This window comes from Hemiscyllium ocellatum, chromosome 13, assembly GCF_020745735.1.
Source record: "Hemiscyllium ocellatum isolate sHemOce1 chromosome 13, sHemOce1.pat.X.cur, whole genome shotgun sequence".
Taxonomy (NCBI): Eukaryota; Metazoa; Chordata; class Chondrichthyes; order Orectolobiformes; family Hemiscylliidae; genus Hemiscyllium; species Hemiscyllium ocellatum.
In genome coordinates, this window is record NC_083413.1 from 30,570,132 (window position 1) to 30,588,037 (window position 17,906).

The 17,906-nt window shown below is 40.4% G+C and overlaps 1 protein-coding gene across 1 annotated transcript; it reads left to right on the forward strand.

The window, feature by feature from the left end:
- Positions 1–3,941: 3,941 nt before the first annotated feature.
- Positions 3,942–16,996, forward strand: LOC132821725 (palmitoyltransferase ZDHHC19-like). Its single transcript, XM_060834433.1, has 4 exons — positions 3,942–4,051; positions 10,334–10,455; positions 14,790–14,935; positions 16,802–16,996. Exons 1-4 carry the CDS (start codon positions 3,942–3,944, stop codon positions 16,994–16,996), a joined length of 573 nt encoding a protein of 190 aa, XP_060690416.1.
- The last annotated feature ends 910 nt before the right edge of the window (positions 16,997–17,906 follow it).

Consider the following 17,906-nt stretch of genomic DNA (forward strand, 5'->3'; position numbering starts at 1 on the left):
AGCTCTCTCTCCCACACTCGGCAGAATACTCCCTAACTGCCCTCATCTGAGGCACACCCTCCCCCCAATTGGTGATATAAAGTGCTGACCGAAAGTGTACTCTTAGCACTGAGCATCCTCCTCTCTGTCAGATTTGCAGGAATCAGTCAAAAGTATTGTCCTTTTTTGAATAAAATCCCTAACTTGAAAAAAACAAAAGAGGTCCCTGTCAGATAGCTTGTGCTTGTGTGCTAACTGATCAAAGGAGATCATTGTGTTTCCCTCAAATAAATCGCCCAAGCAAGACACGCCCCGTGCTGCCCAACGTTTGAATTCTGAATCTATCATCCCTGGTTGAAAACCCAGCATACCCACTATAGCTATAAGAGAAGATGTTTTGCAATATTGCCTTCCCTCTGCCAAATTGCCCTCCATGCTTTAACAGTATTGGGTTATGGCAATATTCCCTAATACCTCTCATTTTGTCCAGAAACAGCAAGCCAATAAGGGAGCACCCTGCCTGAGAGGTTTTGATATCTAACCATATTGAAAGAGGGTCCCCACAAACCCAGTCACTCACGTAGGATAAAAGCAAGCTGAGTTGGTAGCTTTTAATGTCCGAAAGGTCCACTCCCCCAAATCTGTGAAGCAATTGCAGTTTAACTAATTTAATGAGGTGCCAGGAGCAGAACCAGTCGTTCAGTCTTCTGAATGTTTGATTATTGAAAATCGGGGGAGCATCTGTAGAGGGTACAATAAACCGGGGAGAATATTCATCTTAATAAGAGCTATCCGACCCAGCCACGAGACTGGAAGCGCCTCCCATCTTTGAAGACCTTGTTTGATTTTGTCAAATAATTGAACAAAATTGGCTTTGAGCAGCTGATCCAGAACTGGAGTAATGAATATGCCAAATACACAAAACCCCCCTCTGACTGTGAGATAGCTTTGGCAAATAGAATTAAGGAGAATCCAAAGAGTTTGTACAAATACATCAAGGACAAAAGGGTAACTAGGGAGAGCATCTGCAGTCCTCACTTTTTCCTAGAGAATAGGGCCCCTCTAAGATCAGCAAGGTGGCCTTTGTGTGGAGCTGCAGAAAATGGGGAGATACTAAATGAGTATTTTGCATCAGTATTTACTGTGGAAAAGAATATGGAAGATATGGACTGTAGGGAAATAGATGGTGACACTTTGCAAAATGTCCATATTACAGAGGAGGAAGTGCTGGATGTCTTGAAATGCATAAAATCCCCAGGACCTGATCAGGTGTACCTGAGAACTCTGAGGGAAGCTAAGGAAGCTATTGCTGGGCCTCTTGCTGAGATATTTATATCATCAATAGTCACAAGTGAGGTGCCGGAAGACTGGAGGTTGGCTAACTTGGTGTCACTATTTAAGAAGGGTGATAAGGACAAGCCAGGGAACTATAGACCAGTGAGCCTGACGTCGGTGATGGGCAAGTTGATGGAAGGAATCCGGAGGGACAGGATGTACATGTATTTGGAAAGGCAAGGATTGATTAGGGATAGTCAAAATGGTTTTGTGTGTGAGAAATCATGTCTCACAAACTTGATTGAGTTTTTGAAGTAACAAAGAGGATTGATGAGGGCAGAGCAGTAGATGTGATCTATATGGACTTCAGTAAGACGTTCGGCAAGGTTCCCCATGGGAGACTGATTAGCAAGGTTAGATCTCATGGAATACAGGGAGAACTAACCATTTGGATACAGAGCTGGCTCAAAGGTAGAAGACAGAGGGTGGTGGTGGAGGGTTGTTTTTCAGACTGGAGGCCTGTGACCAGTGGAGTGCCACAAGGATCCGTGCTGGTCCCTCTACTTTTTGTCATTTTCATAAATGATTTGGATGTGAGCATAGAAGTACAGTTAGTAAGTTTGCAGATGATTGCAAAATTGGAGGTGTAGTGGACAGCGAAGAGGGTTATCTCAGATTACAACAGGATCTTGATCAAATGGGCCAATGGGCTGAGAAGTGTGAGATGGAGTTTAATTCAGATAAATGCGAGGTGCTGCGTTTTGGGAAAGCAAATCTTAACAGGATTTATACATTTAATGTTAAGGTCCTAAGGAGTGTTGCTGAACAAAAAGACCTTGGAGTGCAGGTTCATAGCTCCTTGAAGGTGGAGTCACAGATAGATAGGATAGTGAGGAAGGTGTTTGGTATGCTTTCCTTTATTGGTAAGAGTATTGAGTACAGGAGTTGAGAGGTCATGTTGCAGCTGTACAGGCTGTTAGGCCACTATTGGAATATTGCATGCAATTCTGGTCTCCTTCCTATCGGAAAGATGTTGCAAAACTTGAAAGGGTTCAGATAAGATTAACAAGGATGTTGCCAGGGTTGGAGGATCCAAGCTATAGGGAGAGGCTGAATAGGCTGGGGCTGTTTTCCCCTGGAGGGTGGAGGCTGAGGGGTGACTTGATAGAGGTTTACAAAATTATGAGGGGTATGGTTAGGGTAAGTAGGCAAAGTCTTTTCCCTGGAGCCGGGGAGTCCAATATTAGAGGGCAAAGGTTTAGGGTGAGAGGGGAAAGATATAAAAGAGACCTACGGGGCAACTTTTTCACACAGAGGGTGGTACATGTATGGAATGAGCTGCCAGAGGAAGTGGTGGAGGCTGGTACTATTGCAACATTTAAGAGGCATTTGGATGGGTATATGTATAGGAAGGGTTTGGAGTGATGTGGGCTGGGTGTTGGCAGGTGGGGCTAGATTGGGTTGGGATATCTGGTCGGCATGGACGGGTTGGACCGAAGGGTCTGTTTCCATGCTGTACATCTCTATAACTCTGTGACTCTATGACCACTAAACTGGGAATCGATATTTACCCTGAAGACCCAAGCACCTTTGTAAGACCACCCATAGGCATAGCCTTTAATTTTGCAAGATTAATCTTTTACCCCAAAAAGGTACCAAACGCACTGATGCATTTTATCAGGCAAGCTACCGAAACTGCTGGATTTGACAAAAAAATTAGGACATCATGGCGTACAACAAAATCTTATGTAATTTTGACCTCACTCCTGGAGCTGATATATTGGGGTCCCTACAAATGGCCTCCGCCAATGGTTCAATCAATGGTCAAAGGGGACAGTCCTGCCCGCTGCCCCTAAAAATGTTAAAATTTCTTGATCATACCCATTGGTGATGACCAAAGCGAGAGAATCACTGTAGAGAACCTTTACCCATCTTATAAAGACTTTGCCCAAGCCAAACTGCTCCAGAGTATAGTAAAGATACGGCTACTTAGCTCAGTCAAATGCCTTCTCTGCATCTAGAGAAATCACCAATCCCTGTATTGACTGTTGTTGACATGCTTGAATTACATTAAGCAGTCTCCTAACAATTTTGGAGGATCTGCGGCCATTTATGAAGCCCAACTGGTCCTCTTTAACAATAGAAAGTAACACAGCCTTACGCAAAAGTCTTAGAGAGGATTTTAAAGTTCACATTTAAGAGTGAAATGGGCCTGTACAAAGCACAGTCCTCCAGAACCTTCCCGTTTTTAAGAATAAGTGAAATGATGGCCTCTCTCAGAGATGGCGGGAGACAATCATGGCTGAATGAGTCATTAAATATATTGAGCATTGGGCTTGACAATATGTTTATAAATTCCTTCTAGAATTCGCTGGGCAGTCCATCAGGACTGGGCGCCTTTCCACTCTGAAGCTGCCTCACAACTTCCTGCACTTCTTGCTTTGATCAGGGGGCATTGAGAAAAGACTCTTGTTTGGGGGTCATGCCCGGGAGCTCCAGATCCTTAAAAAAAAACTCAATTTTGGCCCACTCCTCCTCACAACCCTCAGATTGATATAACTTAGAGTAAAATCTCTGGAATGTCACATTAGTATTTTTGGAATCACACATAAGGCTCCCAGACCATTCCCTAATCACCATAATGGCTTAAGGGGGGGCTCCTTTTCCTAGCCTGTCACCATGCTCATATGACCTTTGCAAAACTAAGCTCCTTCTTTGCTGTCTGCGTGAGCACGGAATTCAATGCCGATCTCAGCACTGTCATCCTCTGTAGCTTGACCAACGAGGGCCTGTCAAAGTAAGCCTTCTCGGCTGCCTTCAACCGTGCTCCAAGGAAACGTTGTTGTTCACTCTTCTGCCGCTTCCTCCTGGCAGAGTAGGAAATAACTAACCCCCTGGAATAGGCTTTGGCACCTTCCCAAAGGACAGATGGGCTACTAACTGAGCTTGAGTTAATGTATAGGAACGTCTGAAATTCCCTGGAGAAGTACTCCACAAACTTATTATCCTTGAGGATAAAGGGATCCATTCACCAGTGCCTTGGGCCCCCTGTAACGTCCTTAATCTTAACAAACAGGTACACTGGGGCGTGATCAGAGATGGTAAAGTTACCAATCGTACAAGATTCCATCGAGTCCAGAGTTGCCACGGGGGTCAGAAAAGAATCAATCCTAATGTGATATCTGTGTGGATTGGAAAAAAACATAAATCCCTGTCAGTAGGTTGGAGATGCCCCCATACATTCACCAATCCTAACTCCACACACAGATCCACTAATTGTTTAGGTTATACTCAGGGTAACCTGTCTACTGTGGGATCCTTGAGACAATTAAAATCTCCCCCTATAAAGATATGCCGGAACTCGAGTTTAGAAAACACATCTACTAGAAATTTGAGGGGATGGGCCAGAGGGCAATAAACATTGAAAACACCAGATTCTTCCCCGTTTATCAGGGCCTTGAGAATTACAAACCTCCCGTGTGTGACTTTAACACACTCTAATAACTTAACCTAACCAATATTGTGACTCCTCTACTGCTGGTATTAAAAGATGGAAAGTAAACCCGATCAAAACCGCCACTGAGAAGTCCTGGAAGAACATGATCTTAGAGCCCTCGTAAATTAGGGCCTTCGGATCTTTCCCCTGGATTCCACGATTCTCACATCTCTATAATGATGAAACCGCAGCAAGGGAGGACGAGGACGTTGACCCAGACCTGATCTCTGCACAGTGACCTGGCAAGCCCTCTCGATCTTCAAGCCTCTCATTCCAACCTCCAAGTCAAGGAATTTCAGCAGTCAGTCCTCAATAACTTCCGCCAGCTGCTCACCTTCCTTACCCTCCTGCAGACCAATGTTCCGAATATTTTTTCTCCTGCCCCTGTTCTCAAGATCATCCACTTGGTCACACTAATTACGGGCCTGTGTTTCCAGGGCTTGGATCCTAACCTTGGAGGAACAGTATCAGCTTCCACCACTGTGACTCTGTGTTCTACCTCATCTGTCCTTTTCTCCAGGTCTCAAGATTCATGTTTCTGCAGCATGATAGAGATCGAGGCCAGCTTCTCCTCATCTTACCCAACATCTCACGAGATAGGTATTCAAGTCCAAGGATCTTGGATGCTTCTCCTCCCTTCTTCGGCATCTCCAGATGGCAAAAATGCAGCTAAGTTGATTTTTTACAGTTTCCTGGGACTCCACGACCTTTCCAGAGTCTCAGGATATTACAATGGTCCGGGTAGGTGGGTTAGAAGTTCATCCCGCTTGTGCTGAGATGCGGAGTTCTGCAACGCTATCGTCCTAGATCGCCGCCATCATGGATCCCCCCACCAATTCCCTTTTTAAATTTAAACTTTGCTGTTGTCAATGGAGGAGTTGGACTAGAAAAGGAATCAGTTCACCCCTCTTAATTCTGTTGTAGCACTAACTAATAAATATTTTTATGGAATGATATGGCATGGTCCTGATGAAGGGCTTATGCCCAAAACGTCGAATTTCCTATTCCTTGGATGCTGCCTGACCTGCTGTGCTTTAACCAGCAACACATTTTCAACTTACTGGTCTGGTTACTTGTCAGCACCATTAAAGTTAGTTTCTTATTTCTCAGTCTTGAAACATTAACTGTTTATGGCTATGCAGATGTTGACAGACTAGCCAGATATCTCTTTTATTTTGCTTTTATTTCAAACCTTTATTCATACACTGCCAGGATCCTTTGCTCTCCACATCTATTTCAGGAACTTCTCTCCTGCAATTAAATATTTATTGATAGAATTTTTAGCCATGCAACTATGACGGTGTTAATAGAAGGTAGGAGACAGAGGATGGTGGTGGTGGGTAGCTTTTTGGATTGGAGGCCTATGACCAGTGGTGTACCGCAAGGATTGGTGCTGGGTCCATTGCTTTTTGTCATATATATTTAAATGATTTGGATATGAATATTGGAGCTATGGTTAGTATGTTTGCAGATGGCACCAAAATTGGTGGTGTAGTGGACAGCAAAGAAGACTACCTTAGAATACAACAAGACCTTGATCAGATAGCAAATGGGTGGAGGAGTGACAGATGGAGTATAATATACAAAAATGAGAAGTGTTGCATTTTGGTAAGGTAAACCAGAGCAGGACTGATACAGTTAATGTTAGGGCCCAAAGGAGTGTTGCTGAACAAAGAGACGTTGGGGTGCAGATTCATAATTCCTTGGAAGTGAAGTCACATGTAGACAGGATAGTGAAAAAGGAGTTTGGTATGCTTGCTTTTGTTGGTAAGTGCACTGAATATCAGAGTTGGGAGGTCATGTTGCAGCTATATAGGACATTGATGGGGCCACTTTTGGAATACTGCATGCAATTAGATCTTGCTGCTATAGGGAGGATGTTGTGAAACTTGAAAAGACTCAGAAAAGATTTACAAGGATGTTGTTAGGATTGGAGGGTTTGAGCTACAGGGAGAGGCTGAATAGATTGGGGCTATTTTCCCTGGAATGTCAGAGGCTGAGGAGTGACCTTTTAGAGGTTTATAAAATCATGAGGGGCATGGATAGGGTAAATAGACAAGATCTTTTCCCCACAGTAGAGGAGTCCAAAACTAGAGAGCATAGGTTTAAGGTGAGTGGGGAAAGATTTAAAAGAGACCGTAAGAGGTAACTTTTTCATGCTGATTGTGGTTCGCATGTGGAATGAACTGCCAGTGGAGGTGGTGGAGACTGGTACAATTACAACATTTGAAAGGCATCTGAATGGGCACATAAATCAGAAAGATTTAGATGGAAATAGGTCAAATCCTGTCAATTGGGACTAGATTAATTTAGGATAGCTGGTCGACATGGACAACTTGACTCAGTTTCCGTGCTGTACATCTCTATCACTCTACGACTCTGTATGCAGAAACGCCCAAGCAATTACAAATGCACCTGAATGGATCTAATGCCCAAAAATTTGCACATTCTCTCAGATGCTGCTGCTGAGTAGTTGAGAAATAGAGTTTGCTACCATTTGCAAAATCGAGACAACCATCATGTAAAAGAATTCAATATCTGTCCACCGTAACTTTTCCAGCTTTTTCTATAACCTCACTAATTATAATTCTCAACCCATTGAACGACTGCCCTTCAAACACCATGTTACATTTTGCTGGCATAGTATTCTATCCCCTCTGGGAATGAAGAAAATTTCTTACACAGTGGGACATAAGAAAGGAAAGGAAAATCATCAAAAAAGATGGAAGAGACTGGAATAAAAACAAAATTCAAGATCTTCTTTTACTTCCTGTAAAATCTTACTGTTTCTGTTTGTGAATAAAAAGCAATGGATAGCTTTACTCGGTGGGAAATTCACCTATAATTGACAGCTCTAAAACAGTCCTCGATATCCGAAGCAAAAGTTCCCCTATTCCTTTGTAAACAAAATAATTGATCAGGCTTTTCTCATTTTGCACCTATTATAAGAATGGGCAGTGTTGCCAGACTTTGGGTTTTCTGTATTCATATTCCTAATGTGCCACATAAGTTTAGACAGAGATTTACATTACAGCAGCTCTCAGGATCAAAAAACAGAAGAATTTGCCAAATAAATTCTGCTATTCAAAAATGATTTTTTGCAGCAGTTACTTTGCCATCCTGCCTTTTCACACTTGGACACTTGTTCACTAACTATCTTACTGAAGTTTTACAGGTTCATTTCAGAGAACCATTGGCAATTTCTAGAACATATCTGCCAAATGTAGCATGAGATTCATCAAGTCATAGATGCACTTTACAGGAGAGTTGGTCAATTCAGATTAGCTTTGACATCATGGATAGCAGAATTAATATTTACAGGATTATTCGCTTTGCCAGAGTACAATAAATATCATGTACGTCGATTTGTAGCTTTCCACAATCAGTAATCTGTCAAGTACTCAATGTGCAGATTTTGTTTGCAGACATCCAGAGGTTACCATGTGCTAACACTTGCTTAGTTGGAATTGTCATGATGTTTTAATTGTTTTCACTTCAGCTCAATCCATTCTTGTGCTTTTTCTTTACGTTTACAATGAAAACCTTGGCTCTGTTATCTGGAGCCACTTCACTACATCTCCCTATCTTTCCCTCTGCTTTTCATAAACCTCACAAAACTAATCTCACATGGTCATATCTTTTAATTTTCCCTTGTCAATCTTGGTTTCCATTACATCAATATGCATCTTACAATATCCTGGTGTGAGCTATACAACAAAAAAAATTGCTCATAATACTCTAAATGTGTTCTGACCAGAGTCTTAAAAACCTCAGAAGCACATCTCTGCTTTTATATTCTAGTCCTCTTGAAATACATTCGGAGAAAGTGAGGACTGCAGATGCTGGAAATCAGAGTCGAGAGTGTGAATCCTGCCCTCCTGATGAAGAGCTTATCCCCAAAATGCCGATTCTCCTGCTCCTCAAATGCTGCCTGGCCTGCTGTGCTTTTACAGCACCACATTCTCGACTCTTGAAATAAATGCCAACATTGTATTTGCCTTCCTAATTATTGACTCAACCAGTAAGTTTAGCTCAAGCGAATCCTGAACTCGGACTCTCAAGTCCCTTTGTACTTTTGATTTATGAATTTTTTCCCCATTTCTCCCCATGCCTCTATTCTTTCTACCACAGAGCATGACCTCACACTTACCAACTGTGGACTCCATCTGTCACTTCTTTGCCCATTGTCCTAACCTGCCCAAATCCTCCTGCAGCCTCTCCACCTCCTCAATGTTACTTGTCCCTCCGCCTATCTTTGCATCATCTTCAAACTTAGCCAGAATGCCCTCAGTTCCTTCATTTAGATCATTAATGTATAAAGTTAAAAGTTATGGTCCAACACTGACCTTTGCAGAACATCACTAGTTACTGACAGTCATCTGAGAAAGACTATTTTATCCCCACTTTCGGCTTTCTGGCAGACAGGCAACCTTTTATCCATGCTAGTTCTTGCCTCTAACATCATGGACCCTTAGCTAACTCAGTAGCCTCCTGTGCAGCACCTTGACAAAGGTCGTCTGGAAGTTTGAGTAGATAACATCTATTTGCTCTCAATCTAACCTGTTTGTTATCTCCTCAAAGAATTCTAACAGATTTGTCAGGCATGACCTCCCTTTTATGAAACCATGCTGACTTTGCCCTGTTTTACCATACACTTTTAAGTATTTCTATGAAAATAAACACTGACATTCAATGACACTACTGTCACTGAATCAACATTATGGGGATTATGATTGAACAGAAATTGGACTGAATTAGCTATGTAAATGATATGGCCACAAGAACAGATCAGAGATGAGGAATCCTTCACCAAGTAACTTAACTGCTGACTCTCCAAAGCCTATCCATTGTGTATAAGTCAGGAGTGTGATGAAATATTCCCTATTTGCAGAATGCGTGCAACTCAATCATCAGTCAAGAAGCTTAACTCCATCTGGGACAAAGCAACACACTTGAGTGGCACCACACCCACAAATATGAATTCCCTCCACCATCAATACCAAAAGCAGCAGTGACTACCATCTACAAGCTACACTTTAGAAATTCACCAAAGCTCTTTCCATAGCACTTTTAAACCCCACAAACACTACCTTAGGAAATCAGAAACATGGGGACACCAATACCTACAAATTCCCTTCTGAGCCACTCACCATCCTAAAATGTATTCTTTTTTCCTTCAGGGTCACGAGGGTAAAATCCTGGAAGTCCCTCCCCAACTATCTTATGGGTGTCGGGAGACAAAATTGACCACAGCAGTTCAAGAAGGCAGCTCACCACGAATTTCTCAAGGGCAACTCGGGATGGGCAATAAATGTTGGCCCAAACTGTGAAAGCCTACATCCCACCAATGATTTAAACAAAAGAGAGAAAGAGCTAAAAGAAGGAATTGGCTACTGTGAACAATTGCAAGAAGAAATAATGAGAGGATTGTTTTGTTCGTGAGCAGTTCAAAATCTTTTTTTAAATGGCAACCAGGATCTATAGACAGCAACTCTGACATTTTTCTGTGTATACAAGGCATACACTTGCTGCCTTTTTAACTTCAGATTACAAAGTTCATTAAAAAATGCCTCTCTTTTTCAGTTGTGCTTTCTTGGCTGTTAAAGTTTCCTTGGTCTTCCCAATTACTACTGGAATATTGTTCATACTGTGCTTTACAAGTTTCGTTATCACCAGCTTCATGGATCCTGGAATTCTACAACAAGGTAAAGCAATTTAATTGTTCAAAGAAATGGAAATGTTCATTTGGAGTGAGATCCATTCACTTTGAAGTCTGTTTTGTACAATCTCAATCTTTACAATAAATCATTCCCCATTAACTAACTACTGTGGAGCTCTGTAGAGAACTTGCTTTTCAAGCATTATGGAATACCCTATAAAACCAAAAAGGCAGGATCATTACAGGCACGTACTTTCAGCCAAAACAAAATACATCATTCATCTGTGATGGAAGGAAGACAACTTACATATACTAATATCATTTTTGTAACTTCAGTCACAAAGCAGAGGTAAATAGATGTTGACTATTTCTGTGAAGGATTTTCTTTTTAAAAGCAAGGTCAAAGTTCCTTCTAGAACGGTCACCTAAATTCAGCACTTGTTACAAAGTTTACCTTACTGGTGCAGACCCATGTGGTAATCGGAAATATGTTTATATTGATCTATTTACAATAGGCAAGGTAAACATTTAAGGCTATTAGCTTTGATTTCATTTAAGAAGAATCTTAGATTTTTAACTTCATTTCAGAAGACAAGACACACCAAAATTGAACAAGTTCAGTCTATCTTTTTGAAGGAATTCAGGGCAGTTCAGGGAAACAGTTACCTTGGCAGAAGGATTTAGTTTGTAAACTTTCCAAACCAGAAGGTTAGAAGCCTGCAAGCGATTAAAACTGAGAAAGGTGAGGTGCTCAGATTTATGAAAATTTCATGTCAGCAGACATAGAAAGGAATTAACTCCAGAGTCGATGGCAAAGAAATTATAAGGAGTCAAATGGTCTTAAATCTCTGTGACAGTCAGGACAGATTAACACTGTTTTCCTGTGTGTTTTAAATTTATTCTAACTGTTTTCTATGTTTAAATAGTTTCATATTCTTTCGTTGTTCGTGAAATTGGCAACTTCGTATGAATATATTTTAATGACTAGCCATTCACATTAACTAAATCAACAAAAAAAAAGCATGATTTATCGAATGAGATTTCATTCTGGGAGTTGACTTGCCAGTATTATCATAAACTGGTACATTATTTTGATACAGACAGTAATGCTCGCAATCTAACTGGGTGCTGTCAGAAGTCAGACAACACCAGTTTATTGTCCAAGAGGTTTATTTGAAATTATAAGCTTTCTCCTGAAGCTCAGAAAGCTTGTGATTTCAAATAAATCTGTTTGACTATAACCTGGTGCCGTCTGACCTCAGACGTTGTCCACCGCAAGTCTAACACCAGCACCTCCAATTCATAATTGGATGCTGATAGCATTTAACGTAAAAGATAATTTATGCTGATCAGGGTTATCTGGTGCATGCAGGATGGACAAAGTTCTTGAAGCCCACATGATGACATCACACAGCAGAAAGGGACACAAATTGGCGCAAGTCTTTTTGGCAGCTAAATTAAAAGGGATCATTCAAAATTGCAGATTAGCTGCCAGCTCAGTAATTCTAGCTGCTGTACCAAATTTGGGCATTTTTAGTTGGTCTCTACCAGTCCTTAGATTTCACTTTCTCTGTACAGCAAGTGGCTTGACTACCTTGCACTGCTGTCAATGTCAGTAACAATTACACAAACTGTTAGTTTTCATCACTGATAAGTCAGATCTCATGCAACTGGAATCTGTGAATCTGATGAAGGTCTCTGACTATCTACTTTGTCAGTAGTGTCTATAGCCAATAAATAATTTGCACTTTATAAGAGTATGATTTCCAGTTCTCCCCTAATGAAGATCTGCAGACCCTAGTAGTGGCATTAGTGCAGCTCGCAGATAGCTGGCCTGCAAAAATAAGTGGCCTGGTAGGGCTGGCTTTGGGAAGGAAGTGTGATTGAGAGTATCAGAGAAGCTCCAAACAAGCTTCCAAAGAAGGAAGAGGAGACAGTAGGTTTCTGATAAGGAACCACATCCACAGAAGCTTCTCCGGCAGCAGTTCTCCACCTTCACTAACACTGTCAAGCAATGTCCAAGGAATCTTTACTTCATCAAGAAGCTTACTGGCTCAAATCAGCTTTTGCAACCAGAGTTGCTGCCTCAAACCTGACCAAGAACATCATTGTCTTTGGTTGTCAATGTTACTCACACTCTGATTCCATGCCACCCAGGTCCTTTCAAACAATAACTGATGACATCCTATAGTACACAGTTCACTGATGAAGTCAGTGCGACACTGAGGCCTTCTACACCAAAAAAAATCTTTAAAATCCCCTTCCCTCTTAACACAAATAAACAAAGTGAAATAATACATGCCATTATTCATCTGTTAGATTTTCTATTGTCACTAACTGCCTATATGTTGCCTTTGTGTTCTCTACTGTAATGCCCTGGGGTATTGTTAAATTGCATGGGATGTGGGTATTACTATCTGCAATAATGTTTATTACCCATCCCTAATTATCTAGATAGCAGTTAAGAGTCAATCACATCATTTAAGAGTCAATCACATCACTGTTACTTGTGGGTCAGATCAAGTAAGGATGGCAGATTTCCTTCCCAACTGACATTGATGAAGAAGATACTTTCTTACTACAATCAACATTGGTTACATGCTCATTATTAGATTAGCATTTTAATTACAGACCTTTTGTTTTATTGAATTCAAATATCACCATCTTCCATGGTCGGATTTGAGCACATTTGCCCAGCCCAGCGGTCTGCATTGCATGGCTGGTGACATCACCACAACTTTACCCCTTCCACTCATAAGGAATTGCCTCAACCTATAACTGGTTAATGACCACAGGAAGCCCAGCATTCATACAGAGGTTGATTTGCATGTGGAATGAACTTCCTAAGGAAGTGGTAAGTGTGAGCACACTTACAACTTGTAAAAGATACTTAGATAAGTACATGAATAGGAAAGGTTTGGAGGGTATGCGCCAGGAGCAGGCAGGTGGGACTAGCTTACTTTGGATTATGTTCGGCATGAACTGGTTGGACTGAAGAGTCTGTTTCCATGCTGTATTACTCTATGACTCTAAGAAGTCATGTACCTGTCATCTGGTCACAATCTCAACTCTTTCATTCTCAACAAATTGGCTATTGCTTGAAAAGATTGTACTATGGGGATAAGGCTCCTGACTCCCTGTTAGAAGCCCATGCCATCTAAAATGTGGCCATGCTGCCACAAGGGAAATCACTGAGAATGCAGCTAATATACTAAAGTAACACTTCTGGTCCCCCACCATTCCAGAGCAGCTTTGTAGTACGGCACTGAGCACTTATTCATATCTATGGTTATTTGCTACAGGCCTCATATGAGGGAGCAACTCTAACTACTTTTTACAAATTGATTTATTCAGGAGGAAAAATATGAAGAAGAGAGTGAGAAGGAGGAAGAGAACAAAGATAGGCAACAAGACATCAATTATGCTCAAATTATCAGCGGTCAGTCCACTGAGACATGCATTAAATAGATGTCCGACTCCCATTAATAATCAGCCTGATTATTCTCTCTTTTTTCAAGCAGTATCGCATCGCCTTCCATCATTCTATATTTACTATCTTACACCCACTTCAAAATAAACACTCATTCCAGCTCCTGACTGAAATCTAAAACCAACCTTACCTAGTCAAGATGTTATAATTTACAACAGTCTACTCATCCTTGTGCACACCCTTACAACCTGCCTTTCATGTTCCTTTGCCTAGGAAAGTTCTTTAAAATGTGCCCTGCATTCTGTCAAGATCTGAGTTGGTTGCTTTGAGAGTTAGCTCAGTCAGGGTGACATGGTGGCTCAGTGGTTAGCACTGTTGCCTCACGGTCCCAGGTTCAATTCCAGCCTTGGGTGACTGTCTGTGTGGGTTTCCTCCCACAGTTCAAAGATGTGCAGGTCAGGTGAACTGGCTATGCTAAATTGCCCATAGTATTAGTTGCATTAGCCTGAGGGGGACTGGTTAGGCTGAAGGGCCTGTTTCCACAATGTAGGGAATCTAATCTAATCAAGGTGCATCTTTATTGTCTTTTCTCCTTCCATCACAATGAACTTTACAGTATATAGAGCTAAACTGAAAAAGCAGCATTGGAAACTGTGTGATGTAGTGGGTAAGAAAAGGCATTATGTAAATGCAACGTTTTCCTTCTTGAAAAAAAATTATGAACAAGGATGTGGGTAGCCTATATTTATTACAGCATGAACATGCCTCTCTTTCAATTGGTTTACTTGTAGTTTCTCCCAAACCCCCCAACTTCATGGAATTTTCCGACTCATCTCAGAATTGTGAATATCACTGGAGGGCCTCACCACTGTATCCCATAGGTACCCCCTATGAAATGTTTGCTTTTCAAAATCAATGCGATTCTAAATATTTACTCTTTCTAATGGCAGGCTCACATATATCAATGCATGAAAGTCTTGACCCTAAAGTTGTGAAAGTCAATGGCAAGATATTTTGTTTGAAATGGTGCAGAGTGTGTCAATTCTATCGCCCACCCCGCTGTTCACACTGCAGACTCTGCAACGTCTGTATAGAGGTGAGCAGTTCAAACAGATAGTCTGTAAATGGGCAGTTGATCTGGAACTGAGTCACAAAAAAGGCATAGAGTATTTTAAAAATCTTTCAGCTTTTCATTTTATTCTTTGTTTTGCTTAGCTCTTTATTGCTTATTTCTGCATTCCTTTCTCTTCCATTTAAAACAAATTCTGTGCTTAATTGAGAAGTCAACTGAAATGTTCATTTCACAAGATATATGGCTGACATAATAAAGTTTGTTTGATTAAATCCAAAGAGGAAACTATGTAAATAAATAGATTATTAATATTTTGATTCAATAGATTGTTAATAGGTAGATTATTCCTAGTACTCTATGCACAAGGAATGGACATAACAAATCCAGCAGGTTTAATCATCCATGCTTTCTCATGTTCCAGTATTTTTGACAAAAATGTTACCTATAGACCCCAGGCCATTACACATGTTAAAGATTTCCTATGCACGGTGAATAATTAAATGTTTGATATGAATTTGTTACCTCCTGATTTACGGGGTTGATGAAAGTGTTAATTTTTAAATGTATCCTGTAGAATATTGCTGATTTTGAGTAACTTATCATCAAGGCTCACTCCTAATTGCTATATGTTGGCATCTGCCGAATGTGAATGTGTAGTTCCAATCCAGATGTACAAATACATGTATCATGGGACACACCCTTTCTATAGATACTATAAACAAATTATCTAAACTCACGTAAAAATACGCTTAAGGGATAGGCAGCCTGGTCATTTAATATACGTAATTTCACTTTCCATTTGGGAAGGACAAATGTAACACTGATAGTTAACAGTAAAAAGATAAAGGCACCATTATCCCATTCAAGAGAGTCAGCTAGTGGTGGATGATGGCAAGGGGTAATGTTGAGAACTTCACGGTGATCTCAGTTGATATAGGAATTGAACTGATGCTGTTAGTGTTACTCGCTATCACAAACTAGTCATCCAGGCAACTGAGCTAACCAACCTCCTAAAGTAGTCAAAGCATAAGAAACACACATAGAGCTTATTGAGTGAATCTGCTGTATAATCACCTGAGAAAATGCCTTCAATTGGACCAGGGTCTCAAGTGCTACTCATACATTAATAATTATTTTCTTGACCCATGAATTTGAACAAACAGAGACTGTTAGCGGTAGAATCATAGTCAAGGAACCAGGGTCATTAATGAAATTGACTTTTGATTTAAAACTGTTGACACACTGAAATGGATAAAAATTTCCCATCAGTACAATAGCAACTTCTGGAATTTACTCCCAGAAGTTTCTATATGTTTACTAATCATATATTCATATTTAATCATAAAATTAATAGCAAATATTCCTAATTTATTGAATTAATCACAATTAATCAAAACATTAAATTAGCTCGAAGTGATATATAAACTGAAGATATCTTCTTCCCTGTTCTTAACTGTAAATTTTCACCATTAATTCATCCCCTGAAGGCACGTAATCCTTACTGGTTTAACTTTCTAACCCTTTCCTTATTTCATTCCTGTGCTTATTATTTGTGTATTGACCAAGAGCATTAGTTGAATCTGATTTCACCTTCCTCTGACATTTGCACTGATATCTCTTAAACAAGATAACTGGAAAACAATAAAGAACAAGAAACAGAGATTACTTTTTCTTCCCTTGACCCTAAGCCAATGAAACCCTTCTTTTTGGCCCAGTTGCAATGGGATAATACAACTCAGATCAAGGGTCATGCCTGGAGTCTAATAACTTGGTTGAGTTACTAACTGAATGACTGTATTATTGTATACTGCTATCAATGGAGCATTCTTTTTTAAGAAAAGAAGAAAGTACAGATTAATAACTGCCTTTAACTGCCTTCTCTTGTTCCAGGATTTCGATCACCATTGCAAATGGGTGAATAACTGTATTGGGAGAAGGAATTATCGCTTTTTTTTCCTCTTTGTCTTCTTTCTTGTCCTTTACATGCTGACTATTTTGGGATCCTGCATCACGTACCTTATTCTCAACCACCACGAGCCAATGACAACAGAGAAGGGCACCACGTATCCTTGCATTGTGACTTAGAGTTGTAGGTAGTAATTCTGCGACTGGGGATCCCACACTTGTTAGTGGTTATTAGGCACAGAAAGCTTCCAAAGAATCCTTAAGCACTGCTGAGGAAATGTGCAAATTTGCTCTCAGTCTAGTCAGAACCATGGATGGGAATTCTGTTGGAGACTCAAATCCAATCAGTTGGTTTGCAACTTGACATCAAATATTAAGATTATTCTAGATCGACTGTTCAATATTGAAACCACTACAGATGTAAAGGAAAATTAAAACTGGGGCTACTTCTATTACAAGTGCTTAATTCACAACATGAACAATATGTTCAGATAGAGAACTGACACACTTAAGCACGCAAGACACACTTGAGCCTTCTGTGGGAATACCTTTAAATTTCAGTTGTTCATCTCAAACCAGTGAGAATAATTGTCATGTGTTGGGTTAATAACTAAGAGTGCCAATGCATGGTTTACAATAGTCTTTAAACTCTGCTGCTCAACATTTCAATTCATCAGCCAAATTGAGTTATAAAGCTTGTTTACAAAATTGAATTTTCCTTAAGAATAACTCTCAGTTATGCTGTTATTGTTCCAATTGCTTTTTTCCTCTTTCCAGTACTTTTCCTATTCGGAGCTCATATTGAACTCATTGCACTGGGAGAAACTATGTCTGAAGAGGTAACACACAAAATACAATCAACAGAAGATGGTGTAAGCTAAATCTCTCCTTCAAACACAGAAACAGTTGATCATTTGGTAGCTTTTTCTGTTTCCTTACCTAAGCCTTCTGGCCAAACTCCTTCACTGGTTCCAACTTAATCAAGGAATTCGCAAAACCTCAATGAAAACACAATAGGAAAAGTACACTGACCCAGTTATGGACAGGCTATTCTGGCAGTCAACTTTACACCTGCTTATTAAGACACAAA